This window comes from Pituophis catenifer, unplaced genomic scaffold (genome assembly GCF_029215685.1).
Source record: "Pituophis catenifer annectens isolate HBS135680 unplaced genomic scaffold, rPitCat1.0.hap2 SCAF_7, whole genome shotgun sequence".
Lineage (NCBI taxonomy): Eukaryota > Metazoa > Chordata > Lepidosauria > Squamata > Colubridae > Pituophis > Pituophis catenifer.
This window is the reverse complement of record NW_027256887.1, coordinates 66,389,419-66,413,746: the sequence shown is the minus strand read 5'-3', so window position 1 is coordinate 66,413,746 and position 24,328 is coordinate 66,389,419. Positions and strand designations below refer to the sequence as shown.

The window sequence follows — 24,328 nt, the reverse complement described above, 5'->3', positions numbered from 1 at the left end:
CAATATATCACCTTTCATAACTACCCTGGCCTTCAGGGTCATAGACAATTTTTAATATTATCACTTGGTTGGCACTAAGAACCCTGCCCTACATTATTTTAATGCTTCATAACAGCCATTTAAAATAGTGACAGAAGCCAAACTACACCACAGTTATATAAGCTACAATATTTTTTTTCTGTTATCCACTGCCAAATGTAGACTTTTCTATCCCACCTCCACTACTAACCCACAAATAAATTTCTGTAAGTTTCACATTATAGGGTCCTGATCTAAACCCCAGCTAAGGCAGGTATGTCAAACTGGTGGCCTGCAGGCCAGATGCGTCACGCACAGGCCATGCCTACCCCAGCTGTGCGAAGGGGAAAACATCACAATATACCACATGACGGCAATGTGATGCTGCAAGTTAGACACCCATGGTCTAAGGCAACCCCCTCTCAATAAATCCCCATTACTTTTTTAAAATACACCTTCCTTAATATACATATATGAAGTCAGGTGGAACTCTTAGTATTATTTTGTAAATTAGAATTTATTAAATTGATCTTCGTAAATTGTTTTTAGTCTTAGCAACTACTCTCCTTTTCTAAATTTATCAAAAGAACTTCTGATGAGATAAATCAAAGTTTCCTTTGATGGCCAATGAATATCTTTGAATGAAAAGGAGTCTTCCGGTTTGGCTACGTGTAGTCATGCTATATACTTATATAAGTGGTATCTAATAAATTACATAAATATTTTAAAATTAAGATATAAGATACTTATAAACTATTACAATATACATTATGATGCATATTATTACTTAAGATATATAAGTTACATACGTGGTTTGATACTACCCTTCTTAATTCAAATTAACATTTACGTTTATTTTCCAACCATCTTTACCACATTTCCCATACCGTGTAGAATTCTGAGTCCTCATTCTCATTTAGCACATGTGTTAACCTGCACATTTCTGCGCATTCTAATATTTTACTGATTATCTGTTCTTCCATTGGGCATCCTTTCTCTTTCCAGTATTTTGCATATGTTAATCTAGCGGCTGTGGTGATATGTATGATTAGATATTTCTTTTCCTTCCTATATACCCTTTTTAGTACTCCCAGGAGGTAAATCTCTGGCGCCAGATTGATATTTTCCTCTATTACTTCTTGAATCCATTTTTGTATTATTCTCCAAAATTTCGTTGCTTCAGGACACGTCTACCACATATGGTAGAAGGTACCTTGACAGTGGTCACACTTCCAGCACTTTGGGCTTGCGTTTGGATATATTTTTGCTATCCTGGATGGCGCTAGGTGCCACCTATTCAACATTTTGTACTGGTTCTCCTTGTATGTTACTGCCCTTGTCAATTTGAGGTTATTATTCCAAATTTCTTCCCACTCGTCTAAATTTATGTTGTGACCGAAATTTTCCCCCCAGGCAATCATCTGATCCTTAACTATTTCTCCTTCCCTGTCATAGTCAAGCAAATACGAATATAATTTGGCTAGTAATTTATTCTCTACTCCCATCCATATCTTGTCAAATCCATTGATCCCCAATTCTATACCATATTCCTCCTTATCCTTTTTGTATCGTGATTTAATTTGTAGGTAGGGCCACCAGTCGATGTGGGTCCCTTGCTCCTTCAAGGCCTCATTTGTTTTGAGATTACCTCTATCATCTAAGATATCCTGATATCTAAACATTTTCTCCATGCCTAGCATATTCGGAAAGATCATTGCCTCTATTGTGGAGGTCCATTTCGAAATTTTAGTATAGTGTGTATGCCTAATTTCCTTCTAGGTCCGGATTAATATATCTCTAATTTTGTGCCTATGGAAGTACGTCTCCACCCCTTTTTCTTTGTCCCACAGATAGGCATGCCAGCCTTTCTGCAGGTTGTACCCTTCCAGTGTCAGAATTCTTTTATTTCCTAATGTAGCCCAATTCCTTAACTACACTAAGTTGGCAGCTCTATGGTACATTTCCCACACTGGGAGCCCAAATCCACCCCTGTTCCTTTTTTCCTGCAATGTTCGAAGTGCGATCCTCGGCTTTTTTCCTCTCCAAATAAATTTCCTTGTGGCCTTATTCAAATCTAAGAAGAATTTTTTATCTATATTAACTGGCGTAGTTTGAAATAGATATACCAACTTAGGTAGGATGCTCATCTTTATGGTAGAGCTATCCTACCTAGCAGTGCTACTTGTAGTTTCCCCCACCGTTCCAAATCTTGCTTAATTTTCTCTAATAATGGTATATAATTGTCTTCCTTTAAGGCAGAACACCTTGCCGTTATCCAGACTCCTAGATATTTTATCTTTTTGACTATTTGCAAGCCCAAAGTTTCTTCTAATATTCTCTTTTGCCCTTCTGATATATTTTTGGTTAACATTTTGGTTTTGGTTTTATTCAGTTTAAATCCAGATAGCTTCCCATAGTCATCCAATGCTTCCAAGACTTTTTGTCCCGTTACTAACGGTTCCTCCATAATTAATGCTACATCATCAGCAAATGCCTGAATTTTAAATATTTCGCTCCTAATTTTCAATCCTCTTATCTCATTGTTATGTCTAATTCTTCTTAGGAGAACCTCCAAGGCCAATATAAATAAAAGTGGTGACAACGGGCAGCCTTGTCTCACTCCCTTGCTAATCTGGAAGGTTTTTGTCATGTCACCGTTTAATAAAATATTTGTTCTTTGCTTATCATATATTGCTGGGATCGCTTTCTCATAGTTTTCACCAAAGTTCATCTCTTTAATTTGCTGAATCATGAATCCCCAATTTAAATTATCAAACGCCTGCTGGGCATCTAGGAAGACTAGTGCCATTAGTATCTCAGAATGTGTTTTGTAATATTCTAAATCATCTATCATGACCCTCAAGTTGTTCCTAATCTGCATGACTACACATAGCCAAACTGAAAACGTTGAATTGTACTATTATGTTATTTAATAAAAAATCAAAAAAGAAAAAAAAAAGAAAATGAGTCTTCCACTTTCTGACCCAATTAGATTTGATCAGTGGTGGGATTCAAAAATTTTTTCTACCAGTTTTGTGGGCATGGCTTGGTGGGCGTGGTATGACTTGGTGGGCGTGGCTTGGTGGGCGTGGCAGGGGAAGGATACTGTAAAATCTCCATTCCCTCCCCACTACAGGGGAAGGTTACTGCAAATCCCCATTTCCTCCCGATCAGCTGGGACTTGGGAGGCAGAGAATAGATGGGGGCGGGGCCAGTCAGAGGCAGTATTTACTGGTTCTCCAAACTACTCAAAATTTCCGCTACCGGTTCTCCAGAACTGGTCAGAACCTGCTGAATACTACCTCTGGATTTGATGTTTTATGTTTTCTAACTGCTACGTGAGAACTATCATCTTAATTATAGTTTTTTTTATTTTTAAATAGCTATTTCATGAATTTAGACAGTGTTTAATGAGCCCCTTAAAATTAATAAATAAAGCCACTTGCTATCAGTAACAGATGGCACATTTATGAATCTTTTTGTTTTTACAGTAATTCTAACCCTTATGTTTTTAAAATTAATTCTGAATAGCCAATTCTATTATAAGCTGTCCTTGCTTAATGACTCATGTTTAATGCCTGAAGTTACAGCAGCACTGAGAAAGTATCTTTACAACAGGTCCTTGCACTTAGAACTGGTGCTGGAGTATTCCCTTGGTCATATTCGGGTGCTTCACACAACTGGGGGTGTTCAAGACTGTTGTAGTGTCCCATAACTGTCATTTGCATGCTTCACAGTCAGCTTCTGACAAGAAGAGTGGAGAAGTTGGCAAAGTCGCAGTCATGTGATGTCTCATCTTGTGACAAATTTGCCTGTCCCAACTGTGGTTACTAACTGAGGACTATTTGTACTTTTCTTCTTTCTCACTGTCTGCCTCAGTCTTCTTAGCTTCCACTCACAAGGAATGACTTATTAAGAGGTACAATAAAGGTTACAAATAGCTTCAAAACTCTCATAACAGTTGCAGTCTTTAAGCCCAAATACTAATTTTGGATTGTTCTCCCTTCATCATTGCAAGAACATCATCTTAAATTTCAGCATAGTTATCACTAAAAACGATCTCAACCTAATTCATTTCATTTTCTCTAAAGCGTAGATAATATCAGCATTTTAAATAAACTCAGAAATTGCTACATGAAATATCTTAATTTTCTTTCCATTTCTTTTCTTGGAAAGCTATTTAACATCTCTTATCAATCCAAGTCATCAGGCTAAGTAGGCATAGTTAAAAAGCTGTAACTAGCTGTAACTGCATCACTGTTTTAAGATATCACATATCACAATATCTTCTTTTTCCAATTTCATGAATACCCAGGTTATATATTTATACTTGAAAAACAACAATTATCTAGGTGCTGTAGTCACAAAATGAGGTTTAGATTACTTCAAACTTCTAAACACATATATTAACTTAGTTATGGATTATGGAACAATGTTATAAAATTAATTATTTCTCTACTGAAGAAAAATGGTGCAAAATACCTGCCCACTCTATATTTATTCCTTACTATATTAACTGCAACTTAAGAAAAGTACCAGAAAGGAGTGATATTATATGTGTGTGTGCATTTCTCCCTCTTCTCCTCTCCATCTCTGAATATGATCACTAATTCTGCACTTGTAACAATGTCCTGTCTTCCAGATAGTGGCCCAAAATGCTTCTTTGTCACTGAAATACTGTATTAATGCTTGAATTCAATTATATGCATAAGTATATTGTTTTCATCAAAAATATCTCAGTTGTAGAATATATGTGGGTTCTAAAATTTTTTATTACCGATTCTGTGGGCGTGGCTTTTTTTGTGGGTATGGCTTTATGGTTATGTGACAATTCTTTAGGATTTAGCAGAGGTACTGGTCTAACAGGCTTTTAACTGCTTGCAGAGCTGTACCGGTCTACTCGTTTATTTTTGGAGGCACCGGTCTACCCATCTGTTTTTGGAGGCACCGGTCTACTCATTTGTTTTTGGAGGCACTGGTCTACCCATTTATTTTTGCAGGCACCGGTCTACTCATTTGTTTTTGGAGGCACCGGTCTACCACACACTGCCTTTTAACACTGATCAGCTGTAGGGTGGCCCTTTGAAGCAAGAGTTTAAACAGTTTTTTTCCTTCTAGCCGATCAGCTGGGACTCAGGAGGCAGCAATAGATTGGGGTGGGGTCAAATAAAAGGTAAGAATAATGCGGGGAGGGCCAGGGGGGACAGAACCGGTTTGGTGACGTCATATCGTCACCGCTACCGGCTCGGCGGACCCGGGCAGAACCCACTACTGATGTACTTAAACATACTCATGTTGTTATAAATGAAATCCAGATAAGAGAAAGGCAAAATAACAATAATAATTTAAAAATGGAATGTTCTTTTCTTAATTACAGCCTGATGTTATTATTCTTTTCTTCATAAATGAAACTGTGGGCAAGCTCTTTTTATTATCAACTTTGACTGAGAGTTGGCAGAACTGTCAGAAACTACATAATTTGGTCTTGTGGACCACGTCTGGCCAGCATTCTGCTGATGGATTATCTTATTCAGTTAAAAACAAACAGAGTCTTCCATCTGATCATAGGCAACAGTAAAAAGAATCTTGCTTGCTTAATAGTAATAGCACAAATAAATACTTATCCTATCCTAAAATAATCCTATTCCTATCATATCCTATCTGATATATCATATAGCCTATATTCTATCATATCCTAAACTAGAAATGGCTAGTTTGCATGTGGTATTTGCTGTACATCCTGAGACAATGCTTAATTATAATGTATGCCCCCTGGAAATTAGATAAAATTATATAAATCAAAAATCTTGGTCCCTGTTGCTGAGTTTACATGTTGCTTTGCTTTTACTGGCCAGTTCATTTATGACAGTTTGTTTATTTTCTGTTGGCAATGTGCTCAAGATACTTGGAAATGCTTCTGCAGTTTGAAAGCTGCCCACAGGACCTTATGAACTGATTCTCTTGAACCTATGAAAAAGCTTATGTCTTCCTTGAAGAGATTTGTGAATTCATTACTTTTAGCTCAGTGCTTTACTTTTCTTCTAATAAATTCAGGATCTTGAGCATTAGCCTATGATGTTGTTAGGATTCAAATCAGAATCCTACTTTAAAGAATTTAAAGTCTTTCTATTAAATTGTAAGAGCCACCAAATTAAATAGAAACACTTTTTCTATTTTCTGAGAAATTTCTTCACACTTCTTAAAGACCACAAATGTTTCATTGTTTTTCTGTTTGCAACATTTCGGTAGTAAATCTACTTTTGACTAAGCACAATAGATGAAATGTTGGTCTTTTTTTGCAATAAATCCTTCTGAATAGTTTAAAGAAATCTCAGGCTATTTCTTTTAAGCAGCTGGATATGCACCTGTAAGCGTTTTGGATTACTGACTAAGACTGCAAGGCTAAATTGTAAATATTATTATTTTAATTAACATGCTTTGTATTTGAGCTGTATGAGCAAAGTTCGTGGAAAGCCAAATGTCATGCTTGTTCTGTGATATTTGGATGTCAGTATTGTTAATTCAAAAAATGGAAGATGGATTCTTAAGTATCAAGAAATAAGCAGGTAATCATGCACCTTGGGGGAAAAGATAATGAATATTTGCCTTTTAGTGTATCATACTTCAGCATACTTACCAGTTATATTACGTATTTCACACTGAGAACTAGATTTTTTAAAATCTCTGACAGGACTCTTAATTGCTATTCATTCTGTTCAAAAAGATCCTAACATCTTCTTTATCCCACAGAACAATAATATACATTATCTTTCCAGGGATCGCGATATGATCTGTGTGAATGATGTATGCAACTAATTTCTATGCATAACACACCTATGTTTTATAATTATGTGATTCTGTATAGCTAGCAAACTGACGGGATTTGAATATTATCCATCCATCCATCTATCTTCATCCAAGATGGCGGTGCACGTAGACGCTGCGGCTTTGAGCTCCTGGTGTTATAGTTGAGTGAGTGGATAAAAACTAGTCTATACACATGGGTGTTACTAAAGATTGGATTTTCTAGTCGACTAGATATTACCAGCGACTTCCAGCGGTCTCATAATATACCAAGTGATATAGACTGCCAGGCTCTCAATGGATTGTTGTTGGGCCTGGGAGGCGGTGTTGATGGTGAAGAGAGAGGAAGCAGAAGCAGGGATGCAAAGCTGGTTTGCTAGGTCGGTTACAGAAGCAGCCACACAGATTAGCATTACTAAGTATTTTTCTAACCAACACTAGATCCTTTGTCAACAAAACTGATGAAATAGAGCTATGGATGGCGGTGAATAAGTTCATTCGCGACTGCTGTATGATGATCATCATGGAGACTTGGCTTCATTCACTTGTACTTGGACACTTCTGTTTTTGCTATTTAGCCATTGATAAAACAAAACCCATGTTAAAAAATATTCAGTTTCTTCCTTCTCCTTAAAATTAATTGTTAAAATCTATCCATTTCTGTACATTCTAATATTTTTTATTACAATTTCACTTTTCCATTATTGTGCAAACACAATTTTGACTGGGAGGCACATTTTCAAGAGGTTCAAAAGGCTGAAGCGGGAAGGCTTTGCTTTTGTATTTTATGTATTTTATGTATTTTATTTTATGCTGGTAGTCTTGGATTTCCAGAAAATGCTTAAAACGTAATTGTTTGGAGGGCCCTTGCTTAAGTGGACACCTGATACCATCTTATTTTCTTTTGCTTTTTGTGTTTTTATGTAGGCTTTGATGTGATTATTGCTATTATGATTCTGATTAGTTTTAATCTAAACACAGAAGTTTTAATTTTTGTTTTATATATTCTATTAGCTGAGAAAATTTGTTTTGATTGCATTGCGGTAGTAATGTAATTAAGAAATAATACATCTTTAGCAGTTATATAGAAGGATATTTGTTTGGAGGCATGATAATTCTCATATCTGAGAATTAGCCTGAAGCTGCATCTCTTAAAATTTTCTCTTTGATGTTACAGATAATCACTTGTAGTCTTAATTATAATGTTACCTGAAGTTCCAAACTGTTATCCATCAACAGAATGGGCACACAGAAGAACATGCTGAGAATTGTCTTAATAGATTTGTTTTCCAGCTAGTAATGTTAAGTGTGTAGTTGTTATAGCTCTTTCAACCAGTTCCCTAAGGAGTAGCTATCCACAGGGGAGAAAAAGGATGTTTTCCCATATATGTTTATCATCTAATATTCATTTATTTAATTTCAATTTGTAATTATTTGCTCTGATTTCTAAAAGTGTTGCAGGGGTCATACTAAAAACACATAGAAATATCTATAAAACCTTAGCTTCACAATCTCCACAAATAATTCTCCAGAAGAGACATTTTAGAAGCGGGATGTATATATACAACATTGTCCTGCTAATACACAACAATTAATTAGTGTTTTTCCAAGTATTGAAGTAGTTATTTTCAATTTAATTCAAAGCTCTGCTTTTATTTTCTTCTGTTGATAGACTACTTAATTGCTTCAATTCAATTCTGACAATCACCTAAATATGAAGGAAATCAGAGAATCAAACAGGCCTCAGTGACATTGTTCAGACTTGGATTCAGTGGTGGGATTCAAATAATTTAACAACCGGTTCTTCCTAGTGACCAGCTCAGTGGTTTTGGTTGGGGGGTGTGCATGTGACTGAGTGGGTGTGGCCAACTTTACATAACTCGTGTGGGAGGTGCCTGTATGGGCCAGGCGGGGTTGAGGATGGAATCTTGGGGTTTCCGGTGGGTGGGGAAAAGATCCAATCTCTGTGCGTATATGTGTGTGTGTGTGTGTGTGTGTGTGTGTGTGAGAGAGAGAGAGAGAGAGAGAGAGAGAGAGAGAGAGAAGAGAGAGAAAGAGAAAGAGAAAGAGAAAGAGAAAGAGAAAGAGAAAGAGAAAGAGAGAGAGATGGCTTTTGTGTTGTTAGCTTTTTAAAAAGCCCAGAGGAGGGAAAAAGATAAAGTTGTGCCAAAGAAATCCCAGGGTGGGGGCAAGGAAAGAAAAGAAATCCCTGCTCTGAAGAGCGAGTATCCTCCCAAGAAAACAAACAAGCCCTTTGTGTGCAGGAGGCAGGGCGTGCTGACGTGCCAGGGAAACTGCACACCTTTTCCTTTGCAAGCAAGTTATTTAGCGCCCTAAATAACTGCGAGAACCAGGCTCACCAAGTAGCGCCAAAGCGCCCTGCACAGCTTCTCTAAAGATTGCTTATGAGTTAGCCTGAAAGGCCTTTTCTTAGAGAGGATCTCATGCAGATCCGCTCACCGAGGGATCTGGTTAAGTCACTAGATCAGGGTTGAGTTGGAGGCACGGTGGAAACATGTGGGAACAAGCGGGGTGGTAAGGGGAGGTGTCCCTTTAGAAAGGCAGGAACTGGCACAGCCCACCAACCCGAGGCGAAGGATGAGTGGGTGGCATGTGGGCGGAAGGATGGCAAGAGCCAGGTCCAAAAGACGGCTGAGCCTTGCCATGTCCACCCTGAGGCGGCCTTTTGGCCGAGCTTCATACCTTTGTGGGCAGCCACACTGAGCAGAGTGGGTGAGGCACGGAGATCAGCTGGGCCGCGTGGCCGGCATGGTAGGCTGCGGTGAAGGCAAGGAAGTGGGCGAGGCACGGAGATCAGCTGGGCCGTGTGGTCTGAGCAAATGAAGGAGCCAGAGAGTAGCTGGGCATCGGCGTGATTATAGCCACAGGCCAAGGCGGGTGAAGCAAGGTAAGGAGGGGCAGGGTGGGGTCAGCCAGTGGTGCAATCAGCCTGTTCTTTGAAGTGCGGAAAATCTTAACAACTGGTTCTCCCAAACCGATCCAAACCGGTTGAATCTCACCTCTGCTTGGACTTTGGGGCAAGGTACTATCTAGCATTTTGTGCTATGTGCTTTGGAGATACCTAACATACTTCCAAGAAAGAGAAAGAAACAAATGCAAATGATGCATGAACAAATACAATCAGTTCCTTTTGTACACTTACATTCCTGGCTGTTATTTTGGGAAGTTTATGATTGGAACATAGTCGAGTAAAGCAATCTTGCCAAGAAAGGCAGTCTTCATGCTAATGTTTGCCAGTTTCTTTGCGGTCCCTTCTCAAAGATCTCAGTTTTGATAAATGAATCTTGTTTACCAATCACTTTCTTCCAGAAAAGTATTATCTAATGTTGATAATTTTTCACATTTTAAAAAAGAATTATTATTTGGTAAATCTCAACACATCCCACTTTACATATTCTGCATTTACAGTACACTTCTTTCTTAACCCTTCCATTTTTGTCCCCAACCAGTTGGTTTGCTGCTATGGTAATGGAATTGGACTCCTCGCTTATGCAAACTCACACAACTTAAAATTCAATCAGGTATGCCAAACTTTTGTGTTTCTTCCTCTGAAGATCACTATCATTTGTAGAGTTGTCATAGCTATGCAGACTTCTAGTAAATTGTTCAGATCATTCCAGAGCTTCACTCTGTTTCTCCTTTGTATAGCAATGATCAGGTAACAATTTCATAAGGAAAAAAACTTGAATACATACCTTATTAAAAATATACCACACACACACACACACACACACACACACACACACTGTGATCCATTCCTTTTCTATGGGGCTAGTTGTGGAGCTGGTTTAATGTTATATCTTATCTCCTTCAATAATAGTTAATCATCAAACTAAAAGTAGAAACAACCATTAACTTTAATTCAAAACACTGAAATCCACAGAAGAAAAAAAATGTATAGGAAAATGAGCCAACAGCATGTTAAAAATATTTATTATATGGGAAGAATGGATTATTTTGCATATAACCAAGAAACAACAACAACAACAACAACAAAAGGTAAAAGCTATCTAATTTATGCCCATAGTAATCCTTGTTCTTAGTACTTAGTGTATTGTAATGAGGCCAAAACATAACTGAGGGCAGCATAAAATCAAGTGAACTCCATTAAGTATTTAACAGATATTTGCATTCCAAACCAGCTCTCTTAATTACAAATTAAATTCTAAAGCAATACCTCTAATAACCTAACTTGCTAAACTGTAACAGCTTACATATTGAAAGAACCCCTTGAGGGTGAATTCTGATACTGCCAGATTGCCAGTGACAGGCATAAACCATTGATCTTGTAAACAATGAAAGCTATCATTCAGCCAGCACCCAAATTATCAGTGGCAAAGCTGTTTAAATTCCGAACTCTGTCTTCTTCTGTGAATGGCCAGCTTGTCTACTGGGCATGTATAATTTGCTTCCTGCCTTCAGCACTAAAATTACAAGTAGTGCAAAGAAGCTCATTTTAAAATACAAGCATCCTCCTCCCCTGTATTCTGCTATTCTATTTTCTGAGTACAAAGTTGACTGCATTATCATCCATACTTCAACTTGAATACGGCAAGAAAAGATTATAGGCTGCACTACTAAATAATGTAATTTCTTCTTTTGGTCTTTACTCACATTTTGCAAAATGTCTGGGGTTAGGGAAGAATACAGGAGAGATGGCAGCATTAATAATTTCTTTGTAGAAAATGACTATAATAAAACGATGGAAGTACATTACATACATAACCATTTTGCACAGACATTAAATACTCTTGCCTAAAGACCCCAAATGATTGGTATTTCAAATGGGGCCCCCATTTTCTCATTATTTCCCATATGTCATATCTGACATTTTTGAGGATCAAAGCAAGTTTTGCTCTAACAAAACTGTGTCTGAAATCACAAAGGCTATCTAGTTATTGTTCCTAAGCAGATTGGATCACCAGGCAATATCAAAGCTATAGGCTAATTATAAAGTTTTTTTAAAAATAAATCTTGAAATAAGGCTTTGACATACAATAGTTGTAAAGAAATCTACATGGATGTGTCAGTCTAGTCATTAAAGCAATCCTTATTAGAAGACAATAAAGGTCTTTTACCTTTGTGGGAGAGGAACCCATTGATTTTCACTGTTCTCAAATACATCATAATTGGTGTGCATGCTAATAACTAAATTCTGGTTAACAAAATGTAATTGCTTTGCTTACATAACATACTACACCCAATAAATAAATATTAATATGGCCCACAGTGATGGCCACGGAAAGAAAATAGCTACTGACCTTAACATGCTAAACCCCAAACTACTGAATCTCATGTTTGTCTAGCTAGCTACACATCCTATTTGTCTCAAAGTCAAATTAAATGTGCACCTGCTAGACACATAAACAGACAGCTCTTTTTACTGTCTTTGTGGCCTACCACCAACCTCACTCCCACTGAGATTGTGGACCTACTTGCATCCATGTTCAGATTGGGAAAACGTGTCTATACAAAACAAAATAAAAAGTACAGGATCTTGAAGATTGTCCCTCAGATAATCAACACTTCTAATTTAATGGCACTGAATACTAGAAAATGGAAGGTGTATACAACAGAAACAAGCTTTGAAAAAAGAAACTGTAGCTGACTCAAATGACGAATAGGCCAAGTTTTGCTAAATTAGCCTTCTCCAACTTTTCAACCTGTGTTGATTTATACCTCCCATCATGGATCTTGTTGGGTAGGAATGTCTTAGTGTAAAAAGGTCTTTAATCAAACACCTGACAGGCTGATATACATTTGGGAAACCTAAAAGTAAGTGTTTCTTATTTTTAGTGACTTTAAGATGGGTGGATTTCAACTCCCAAAATTACATTACAATTACATGGGGAATTCTGAGAGTTGAAGTCTGCCCATCTTAAAGTTGCTAGGATTGAAAAACACTGCTATAAGCAGTAGTTCATAAAATAATCTTTGGCCTTTAGATTTCCTCATAAGATATATATAAGCATACCGAGCAATAGTTTTAACCAGTCATGACCACTCAATACATAAAGAAGCTAGCAGACCAATATTATTCTTCTTATGCCACTTTAGCACATTTTTCTCTTGCTATTAATGGTTCTTGACTTTTGTTGCTTTTAATGAGCATCAATTTAGATGCATCACATAGCATAGTCTCCTTACCGATACATTAAATAAATCACTACTACATGAACAACAAGAAAGAAACTAAGTATAAATATGCCTAAATTTAAATCTGCAGAACTACTTTGTTGAGGGACTTGAATGGCCAATTTGGTTCTACTAGATATGAAAACTGCTATTATATTTCATAGGTGCCTGGAAGGAGAAAGGATTCTGCATATAGCTTTATTATTGAAGAAAATTACCTGAAATTTCATACACTTACACAATAATTGCATTTTAAAATGTCTCCCTATTGTATTGTTTACAATATATAAATATATATAGGACATAAAACTTGAAAAACATCTATTTCTTTATCACTTCACCACTGCACATTATGTGCCGAACAAAATTTTAGACTATTTAGACTATTTTCCTCTATATTCCTATTCTTGGAGAAAAGTTCATTTTAATTCAGAATTTTTAATGCAAAAAGTTCTGAGTTAAACCCTCAGTATTAATTAAATAATATTTAATTAATTTAGAAAATTAATTATTTAGAAAAGCCCACCTCACAATCTGGAGAACTTTTGTCTCAATAAATAGTGAAAGACCGGGGGGGGGATTCTTTGTCACAGGGAACCCAATGTCTTGGGCTGGCCAAGCATTAACCTGTGGTAGTTATTTTCCAGGCCCCACTAAGGGTATTTGGACTAATTATAATCTTCTGTTTGAGAGAAATCCCTTCCCACCCTTCCAAATTGCATACATTTGTGGAAATCAAAGCCACCCCCAAGTTTAAGGCCAGCTTACATTTTCACTGTTGACATCAGCTTCACTGGGACATCCAAAAAGCTCTCGCCTCAGCAAGTTCCCATCATATTCTAGGAATGTCAGATAGAGGTTGCGGAAAAACTCCACATGCTTGTTCTTTACTCTCAACTTTTTGGGTGAGTTCCAATGTATCACCTGGTAGAGAAAACAATGCAGGCATCAAAACGCAGCTTCATTGGTTTATCTTCTAAATATGCTTTTTTTTTTCTTTTTGCATTTGACAACATTTCTTCCTCCTTAGTACAGAAATCATAAGAGCATGCTAGTGGGAAAGATATCTTTCCCACTAAGGGACTTTTACATTTACCTCTTCTTAAAGGAAACTAAAGGAAAAGAAGGAAAATTAATAATAGAAAATCCTACCTATTGAATTCTATCTGTATGATGGGCTCTGCATTTTGGGCAAAGAGATATTTGAAACATGCTGTCTTTTGACTGAACTAAGCATCTTATTAATTACCACTTTTTACATTCTTGTTTCTTTGCAAAGATTAGTTAAGTTAAACTGTCCCTTTATCATTTCTCTACCCTCCAATCCAAATCAACAATTCTACTTTGGCAATATAAAGGAAGATGATAAAAGAGTGAGAATTAAAGGCCCTCAGGAAAAAGCATCAAGGAGAGTAAAAAAAAATGACAAATTAGAAAAAAAAAAGATTTTTATGGAGGTTATATTTTAGCTATAAAAAGGATTCATTGTTCCAAGGATTAATTTTATGCATTTGAAAAAGATCCAAACAATGTATACGGAGAAGAAAGAGAGTTTTATTGGAAACTCATCCAAAGTTCAGCTCTTAAGAGTTTGCATGTCCATTAAAAAAATTAGATAGAGGTAAGACAGTACTTTAAGTTGCAAATATATTTTGCTGCTACTGATTGCCAAGTGCTGAATAAGCAACAGTTGCATTACAGCTTTGCAAACTGTATCTTCTTGACATTTCCTATTTCTAGTAAGAAAACATCTTTACGTAATGATACTAAAATAGTTTCACAGGATCACTTACTGGCTACTGAGGAAATAGCCAATAAAAATGAGTTATGTGAAACAAAGAGAACATAAACTATAATAAACAAGCTTAATTCAGAAATGGACAAAAATATCTCGTAAAAACCTCACAGAAGAAAAAAGTTATCTCAACTATCCAGGAAAAGATTTTGACTAGAAAACTAGGACAGTTCTACCAAGCTATGCCTTTTGTTTTATAGTATGTAATTTGATATTTGAATCCATATGCACACAATGCAGTGAGATGTTCATATAATAAAGTGAAGTAACATTATTTATTGACAATTTAACACCCTCTAAAGAAACATCCCTTTTGACACCACTACATAAAATCCAAGGAGCAGGGAACAATAAAGCATTAGTAATAAGAACATGCCTTCCTCTGTAGAAACAGAAAAATAAGTTAATGCATGTCATAAAGGAAAGAGCACTTAAGCGCCAGTTAAATATTTTTAAAAGAAGGTAAATGCTTTTTCTTAAGTGCAGAAATTGAAATTATTGGTCAAATTTTTAAAGGAAGGATACAATGAAGAAAAGAGGAAAAATATCAACACAATCCTCAAATTTGAGAACAATTTCCTTTTGAAGTTACTATATATGATTATATGCCATCAATTCATTTTTGATTCCTAATTTTATATGATCTTTCCACAAATTCTCACCCTGGAATTTTGAACTGTGATATTTGCTAAATTGAAATTATTTTTTAAAAAATCCTATTGAACAACTTATTGTTGCTTTGTTAACTGAAGTAGAGGTTCACACCTTTTATAGATTGCTCGAAAAAGAAAAGGGACAATGTAGAATAAAAATTAAGCTTGATCTGATTTTATTTCAGTTTGCATTTAATGTAAATTAAATGTGGTGAATATATTATTTTCCATTTTAGTAGGTATTTGATCATTCCCCCTTTTGTTATAATAGAAATGAAAAGAACCAAGTTTTGAAGTCTCTGCGGACCACATCTCAGGGACCTTTACACACCTTTACACTACATTTTCATTTTACAAAAAGAAATTTGGGCAGTTTATCAGGGCCTATTTATGCATTACCAATGAATAAAATTACCAAAAGGAAAAAGGAAAAAAGAGGAAACTGAGTCATTTAAAAAGGGCATAGAATTGAATGGAATGTATAGGTGTTAATTCATATGCACAGATACCAATTTAGAAATAATTACCTTAATTTGAAGAGTAATACAATTGTTATACCAGTTGAGACCCAGGGGACTGCTCTCCAAATGGTAATTATTTATAAGCAGGTTCAAAGCCATGTAATTCCTTCTTCCAGTTCTTCATTTTAAAGTGTATATCAAATGAACAGCCTTTCAAATGAAAATAGTATTTTGAAATAGGCTACATGTCATACTATTATTTGTTCAGGACTTTGGATGAAGTTGTTTTAAGGTGATTTTAGGATTTAGGATTTAAAATACCAGGCACCAAGCGAAGATGGGAGAAGTTATTAGTGAAATCAAGACTTGCAAGAAGATGAATTTATCTAGATTAGTGCTTGTCAAATTTGGCAATGTCTGAACTTCCCCTTCCAGAATTTCCCAGCCGACATGCTATGAGTTGAAGTCCACATATTTTAAATTTGCCAAGCTTGAGAAACACTGATGTAGCTCTCCCATTTTTATCTTTCTGCATCTGCAGCACATATTTAGTCCTTGAAACTGCTGTCGCAGAAGTGCATGAAACCTAGAGGACTGCACAAATCCTTGGGGATTGATATGACCTCAGTGAGAATAAGTCTTAATCAAATCAGGGATTATGAAAAGAAAAGAAAAGAAAAGAAAAGAAAAGAAAAGAAAAGAAAAGAAAAGAAAAGAAAAGAAAAGAAAAGAAAAGAAAAGGTTATTTACTCTAGGCAATTACTTCATTACTATCTGCCAACTAGGCATATACAAATTGAAAAAAGTTTCTGTTTGTCCAAATTTTAATGGATCTCAAGGACTTGCTGTTCATTATTTTATAGGACTGAAATATGTATCAGGAATCTATATGTGAACAGAAATTAATGGAGCCTACAGGAGAATAAGTTAAACTGATTAGTGTCATCTCCCCCCCCCCCCGTTGTGCTGGTAGTACGGAAGTATGTAAAGAGTAAATTATATATCCAATATTTAAAAAACACAAGGAAACACAAAAAGTATACAAACACAGAATTAACTTATTTTGTAATTACAAAGTAATTACAAGTCATTCAATATGCCAAAATACATGAAACAAACAATGGCTTCCATAAATATAATAGGCTTGTGATGACAAAAGCAATACAGCATTATCACCATCAATAAAATAGAATACAAAAATATTGTTGTAGAATCAATTAATGGATGTTTCAGTCAGTTAAAGTTGGAAGTAAGAGGATAGCAAAAAACAAACATTTCCATGCTTGAAAGAGAGATCTTGCATAGTACATAGGCTTTACTAAATGATCACAATCGAAAAAGTTACTTTAAATAAGTATTTTTTCTCAATAATCTGTTTGCCTGATGGAATTTCTTTTTCTTCAACCACAGGCACCATTGCCACATAACAAACTACTTTTATTTATTTTATAACTAGATTTCTAAGACCTTCCAACTCAGACATCTGGTTAGTCCACTTATGTGTAAGTGTAATTAGTTCTACATTTCTTTTAATCCTGTTCTATAATTCTGCTTAGCCTTATAATCCTGGGTTAGTGTTATGAAAGATAAGAAGGCCATGTCTGCAGAATGATTTGGCATTCGATATGAACAAGCTCCTGAACAAAATCTAAATGCAGGGTTAAAACTGTTGAAATACTTTAATTTACAACTGAACATAATGTTGGTCAGCACCTACTGGAAATTAGTATGAATAATTAAATCCTACTTCTTTTGGAGTTAATAATATGCCCATATATTTCTTAAGAGTTCATAATGCTGGCAACCGGTCACAACATTTTAATTTAGCTTTTCTGTTCTAAATCTAATCTCATAATTGCAATCTCATTAACTCTTTTTATATAAATGCCCAAATAAAGATTATAGTTATATTTTGACTTGATCTTGGTAAGCTTTGCACATTTTGATAACTTCCATTTTTTAGGTCAGTAAACAGTATAAACCAATCTCCTTCAGGAATGCACAAGAATTTCATGGAGTACTCAGATTAAAATGGAAAAGTGCAACTGTTTTTGAAGGCATTTCTGTACTTCATTTTTTGAAAAATGTACAGATAGTCCTTAACTTACTACAGTAACGGAGCCTGCACATTACTGTCTATAGTTGATGTCTAAATTAAGTAACTATGATAATAACAAGTTCCTCATCCTGCTCTATCCAATGCATTCGTTAAACATATACACAAGTCATTAATTAGAGCATGGGTTGACTCAGGGATGGGGAGAACATAGGAGGCCTGGTGGAGGTACTAACCTACCTGCATTGGGACTCCCAAGGCCTCCCCACAGTCTGAGGTATCCCATGTTCTGCTTCCTGCCCCTTGCAACTGCATTCCTCACAGCCCTATGGGCCTCCTCCCTACCACACCTTACACAATTGTACACTTACCATTGAAAGATATCCAGAGGTCAGGAAATTGGAATAGAGATGTCCACTCCATTGCTGGGGCCACATGGCACAACTGAGTAGAAGAAATCCTGCTGGTTTTGCTTTTCTTGCTATGCTTTGCTCCCCCTGTGCCAGCTAGCATTCCTGGCACTGGGTGAGCTGAAAGTAAATCCTGCCGGTTTTGCTGTCCTCACAATCCTTTATGCTGCTTTACACTAGCGCTGTTGACCCTGGGGTAAAAAATTATTGTGAGGAAGGCAAAAATGACAGGATTTATTCTCAGCTCACCCAGTGAGGAAAGTAGCTTTATGTTTGCGCTGTGGGCCTTGGGGGAGCAAAGCATAGTGAGGAAAGAAAAAAATGGCAGGATGAGTCACAGTGGTTATTATGCAGTACTGCAGGTTACTTCTGCTGACTGCCAGCTGCCTGCAATTTGGCAGTTCCAATTTCACCAGGCTCAAAGTTGACTCAGCCTCCATCCTTCCGAGGTGGGTAAAATGAGGACTCAAATTGTTGGGGGCAATATGCTAACTCTGTAAACCACTTAGAGAGGGCTGTAAAGCACTGTAAAGTGGTATATAAGTCTAAGTGCTATTGCTATTTATTCTTGATTGTGCCATGTAGTCCAGCAATGGCCCAACAATGGAGCAGCCTTCCCTATCCTGACTTCCTAAGATCTTGATATCTTCGAAAGCTAAATGAGTGGGAGTGGGGAGTAATGTGTGGATCCCAGTGGGGTGGCAAACCTTATGGGGACCCAGTAAGGCAAGATGGGAGGGAAAAAGGTGGATGGGTGTGTGCAGTGTCTCTACGATTGGTCATAGGGGCAAATGACCATGCGGTCATTGTAACTTTGAAACAGGTTTGTATGTAGCTTGGGTGGGGTGGGGTGTGGGTGTGTTATAACATCAAGCATCAGTAAATGGTTGGTTGTACCTTGAGGACTACCTGTATAACTAAACATTTTTAAAAATAGCTATATTATGATACAAATATATATTTCCATTTAAAATTTGCCCACAAATGTAGATCTTGTAAAACAATATGGTAACATGAATATATAGGTAAAAAACAGTGGGAACATGAGTGACTTCCAACTTCCTGATTGCTTCCTTATTGAGTTTCTTGAGGGTATTTGACAGAGAGCACCACAAATCCTTCCTTCCTTCCTTCCTTCCTTCCTTCCTTCCTTCCTTCCTTCCTTCCTTCCTTCCTTCCTTCCTTTTTCAGTAGGCAGCTAAGTAGCTGCTGCTGGTGACAGAGGGAGTGAGGGATTAAGAGACTGGCTGGGAAAGTCACAGAGCATAGAAAATGAATCTCGTGGCTGCAGCAGTAATCCAGCAGCGTAGCAGCAACCAGTAGCACTGATGCTTCCACAACTTTCCCAAATTTTATTCTCACAGGAACAATGGCTTTTGGATTTGGGACACATTCTGTAACTTAGCTCATTTGAGGTACCCTGGTTCAGAAGTTATTGCCCTTTGATGCACAATTTTGCCCAGTTAAAGGTCACGGCAATGAGAGTTTTAACAGGACATGGCTCTGAGAATATGCATATATTCTTATGCTTTTGAAATGTTTAAGAATTTATGAATGCCATAAATAATACTCTCCCATTTAGCATATAAGAATGGCACATTTTCTAACAATAGGTTTACAGTAATAAATTGGGTTGAAGTAGAACAACTTTCTCCAACCTGGCTCTATTCAGATATACTTTTTTTAAAAAATAATTTTATTAAAGTTTACAACATTGAAGTCCAACTGCCATAATCCTTAGTCAGGATGAAATCAGGTGGAAAGTTCTTCTGTTGATACATACACAATTATGCATAATTTATTATAATTCAACAGAACTCATATTCCACATAATTCAAATATGAATGTTGATGCCATCCCCTTAAATACCCTTGTAACTGCTACAGTTTTTTAAATAAAAAATAAATGGAAAACGTTTCTAGGGCAAGTAGCTACCCCTAATTTTGAATACTTCTATGATCAGAGCAGCCCTCTCTTTCTTATGGTCTTTCTGACTATCTTTTTCCCTATTGACATACTTTATACAGAATTCCATGAATATTTATCTTTTCTATGTTTGAATGTTGAACTATTAGCAACCTGACCTTTCTTTAACAGAAGCTTCCATTGAATGCGACTCCAAATCTTAAGGAGTCATGCTCAAAAAAAGATTAACCGTTCTAGGAGTTTGGGGAATTTAACTATCCTATTACAGTGAAACAGAATTAGTTGTACCCACACTGTGGAATTGAAGCATATTTGCATTTCAAATTAATGGATCAAAGTTTCCAAAAAATAGGAAAGTAATGGAGGTTTGTCATAATGTGCTATAGAATACAGATATTTTAAGGTTAGGATCATAAGTTTTGTCCTTCAAGCTGAGAGACTCTGGGAAAAACAGCTTTCCTTAATATTGGAGATATTGGAACTTTGCTAAAAATATTGTGATACTGTATTTGATACTGGAATGAGAAAAGGTAAATGTGCATTCCAATACAAGTTTAGGCTTGCATATTCTCTGTTTATGTCATGAAGTGAACAATATTCTTGCTGATATGCAACAGGTCATTATATCAAAGCCAATAACCTGTGGTTTGTCCACCGTATCAAATGAATGTTACGCAAACTGTCAAACTATGATTTGCTATTAAACAGAATACGGTTCTGTTGGGCTAGGCAATCCTACATGCATAACGAAGTATCAATTATAGCAGCTTGTACCCTGCTCAAGTCAGGAGATCTTGTTATACCATCTCACCCCAATTTGTTCCTTATCTGCTAAGAAATTCTGGCAGGTAGGGTAGGGTCAAGGAAAAGAGCCTTTACCACTTTGGTCCTGGCTCTGTGGCACACTCTACCACTCCTACCCTTTTGTCTTCCAGAGGGTATTAAAACTTGGTTTTACTGGTTGGCTTGGGAGCCTGAGGGGATACTCATTACTGGAGGTGCATGATGGGGTAAGAAGATCTCATTCCCATGCTTGCCTTCATTTTAGCTTTTTATATAGTTTAATTTTTTTTTATGTTTCTACTGTTTGTAAATTCCCAGAGTCATCTTAATGGTGAAAAGGGTAGCATATAAACAAACAAACAAACCAATTGCCAAAAAAGGACAAAGATATATTGTTTTTATTTGACAGTTTAGTTTGATAAAATGTAAAATAACTCTTCTATTTGAAAAAGTGATTGCTCTATTGGCATAGTCAAGAAAATCCAATATAACAGAATGTGTAAATAGCTCAGGATTAAACTTTGGAGTTCTTGGTGCTCTCTTTGAGCTTGGTTGCTTGCTTGGAGATATTTTATTACCAGACTAGCTAATATCCTCAGTGCTAGTGAGTGTGGGGTACAGTAATTACATGAAACTAATGCAAGTAAATCAAACTCAGACAGTACAGGTCTCCACAGTCAAGAAATGTCAACTAACATAAACAGCATAATTGAAGGAACAGTCAATCAGCCTAACTTTGTGGGAACTGAATTTGCTTTTGGGGATGCAGGAAATATTGTTATGCATGAAAAAGAAAGAAGGCCAGGATCAAGGCAAGTGTTCGCAATAAGAATTATATCCAGTCCAATTTATAGGCTTTGCAAGAAATACAACAAATGAGAAAGAGTTGTGATGAATTTGAAAAGCCTGTCTTGGGTTACAATGCTGAGTTAATAGACATTTTAGCAGACAAATTTCACAAGGTGGTTCTCTTTTGGAAAATATAGCTAGGAAGATATGATGACAAATAACTAATTTGTGTAGTTTATTTTTCACAAGTAGGTATTTGATTTGGATCACTGCAGAAGCAACAGTTAGTTCAGCACAGATTATGTTAAACATGATGGTATAACTGAACAAGGAATGTTAAGGGAGGGATTTATGGGAAGGGGGCATATTTTCAGTAATTAAAATCTATTGCTGAAATAAACTTTTATTGAACTATTTTTTTTCTCTGTTGGAAAAAAAAAAGTTTTCTGCAATTATTTTTAGTGCCCAAAATATCTATGTTGTATCCTTGACAACCAGCAACTTCTTTGCCTGGTTCCTTTAGTGAGGTCACTGAATTCATTCTTGGGGAAATTCACAATTAACTAACTTGTTGTATAGGATTTCAGTTGCTGTGTGGACTTTGTCACTTTTCTGGGGCTGAAAACTCTTTACCCAGCAGAAAAACTTTCTTTTTCTTAAGTTGGAGTATCAGATCTGAATGCAGTCTCTGACCCAAGACTGGGCAACATTTAGGGGCTGAGATTGCAATTAATATTTGAATGCAGAAACAAGATAAAGACTCTCTCCCCCACCCCCAAATTAATTGGAATATGTAATATTTTTTCTGCCTCGAAGTTGCAAGAACTTAACCTTTCAGTTTTCAGCATTCATGGTCAAAATCCACACAGAGGCTGAAAAATAAGTCATGGATCATGGATTAGAGTACTGCTCCTCTAACCAAATGTTTAAATAAAGTTGATTAATTTGGGGACCATCAAGAATGAAAAGGGAGCCACTGTGTATACAGAGCTATGCTATGTACTTACCACGGGTGGGTTTCAAAACCCATCGCTACTGGTTTGCTCGCGAACGCTCACACACTCACGTGCTGCTTCTGCACAGAAGCATCCAGGTGGGTGGGCGGAGCCTCCTGCCACTGCTACCAGTTCGTCTGATTTGGGGCGAACCAGTAGCAACCCACCACTGGTACATACAAAGAACAAAGCTTCAGTTCTGTGCACAGCCATGGGAGTGATTAGTTTGGAGAATTAAGAACGTACCTGCTAACACCTATGCAGGTCCTCTATGGATTTTTGCACATTAAATATGTGATCCATATGCCTTTTAATGCAAGTTCTTCCCAATAATTTAAAAGCAAGTGCTCTGGTTTTGGGATGCTTGAGGAAGGCCTGTTCTCATATCCTTACTGTTGGTTCTTGTCAACCCTATAAAGTAAATCAGACTAAGAAACAAATACTGTGTGGCCTACAGTAATTTTTATTAGAAGAGCTACAGTAACCGAGTATTTCAAGTCTGAATATACTTTCCTCTTTTATCTCTGTATGAATTGGGGTGCTGCTGCTATCTGAAGCATTTTTGCAGACTACTTCCTTGGTGTGGACAACTTTTATCAGATCATTGCCTTGGATCTTCATTCTGTCCTTCAAGGCCATCCTCTATACTTTCTACATTGCTTTCTGTGGCTATCCATGGCTTAAAGGAGAAGCCAGATCCAGCAAGCAAGGCCAAAGCAAAGGCTTTGAAGTGAAAAGAGATAAATGCAAAGTGGAGACATAATAAGACAGCTTGGCTTTATCTTAGTAAGTGTATAAACCTGAGCCAAATGTAATTTGTTTAATTAAATAGATCAAGTCAGGACCCAGCCAGGGGCAGGTTTCAAAACCGGTCGCAACTGGTTCACTCGTGGGCGTGGGCACGCTCGTGCATGTGCGTGATGTTTCTGCGCAGAAGCGTCTGGGTGGGTTGGGCGGAGCCTCCCACTGCTACCGGTTCACCCGATCCGGGGCGAACTGGTAGCAACCAACCACTGGACCCAGCCCAAAGCAAGGCTGAAGCTCCTGAAGAAACAAGATCTTGGGCAGCTCAGAGAAATCCTATTCAGTGAAGTTCTTTTCAGAGAAATAGATCCATTTTGTCTCTTCAGCATTCTGAAGCCAACAGACGCTTTATACAGGTAGCCATAAAGTACCTATAAAAGGCGTCTGTTATTCAGGGGGAAAGAAAAGTGAGGAATAGGCCATAACATGATTGTAGCAGCATAGCCTGGGCTTTCAGCTCATCTCTACCCAATTATCATCCAATGCTGGGCAGAGCAATGGCAGGCCTGCTGATCTTGATTCTGCATTGTATTTTTTACCTGCTGGGAAGACAAGACAAAGCAGAGCATCTTATCTTGCCCTATTCCTTCCTCCAGTGTTAGTGAATGTAAGCAAAGAGAAGCACAGCTTTGGTGGCTGCCCCACCCTGAGTCCAAAGGAACTGAGATCTGAGAAGCG

The 24,328-nt window shown here is 37.0% G+C and overlaps 1 protein-coding gene across 1 annotated transcript in view; it reads right to left on the bottom strand.

Annotated features, from left to right (window-relative positions):
• The window catches only part of LARGE1 (LARGE xylosyl- and glucuronyltransferase 1), a 381,838-nt gene that overhangs the window by 31,564 nt on the left and 325,946 nt on the right, over positions 1-24,328 (bottom strand). The window contains exon 10 of the mRNA XM_070947065.1: positions 13,747-13,902. Coding sequence (XP_070803166.1) covers positions 13,747-13,902 — 156 coding nt within the window. The remainder of the gene's footprint in view (positions 1-13,746; positions 13,903-24,328) is intronic.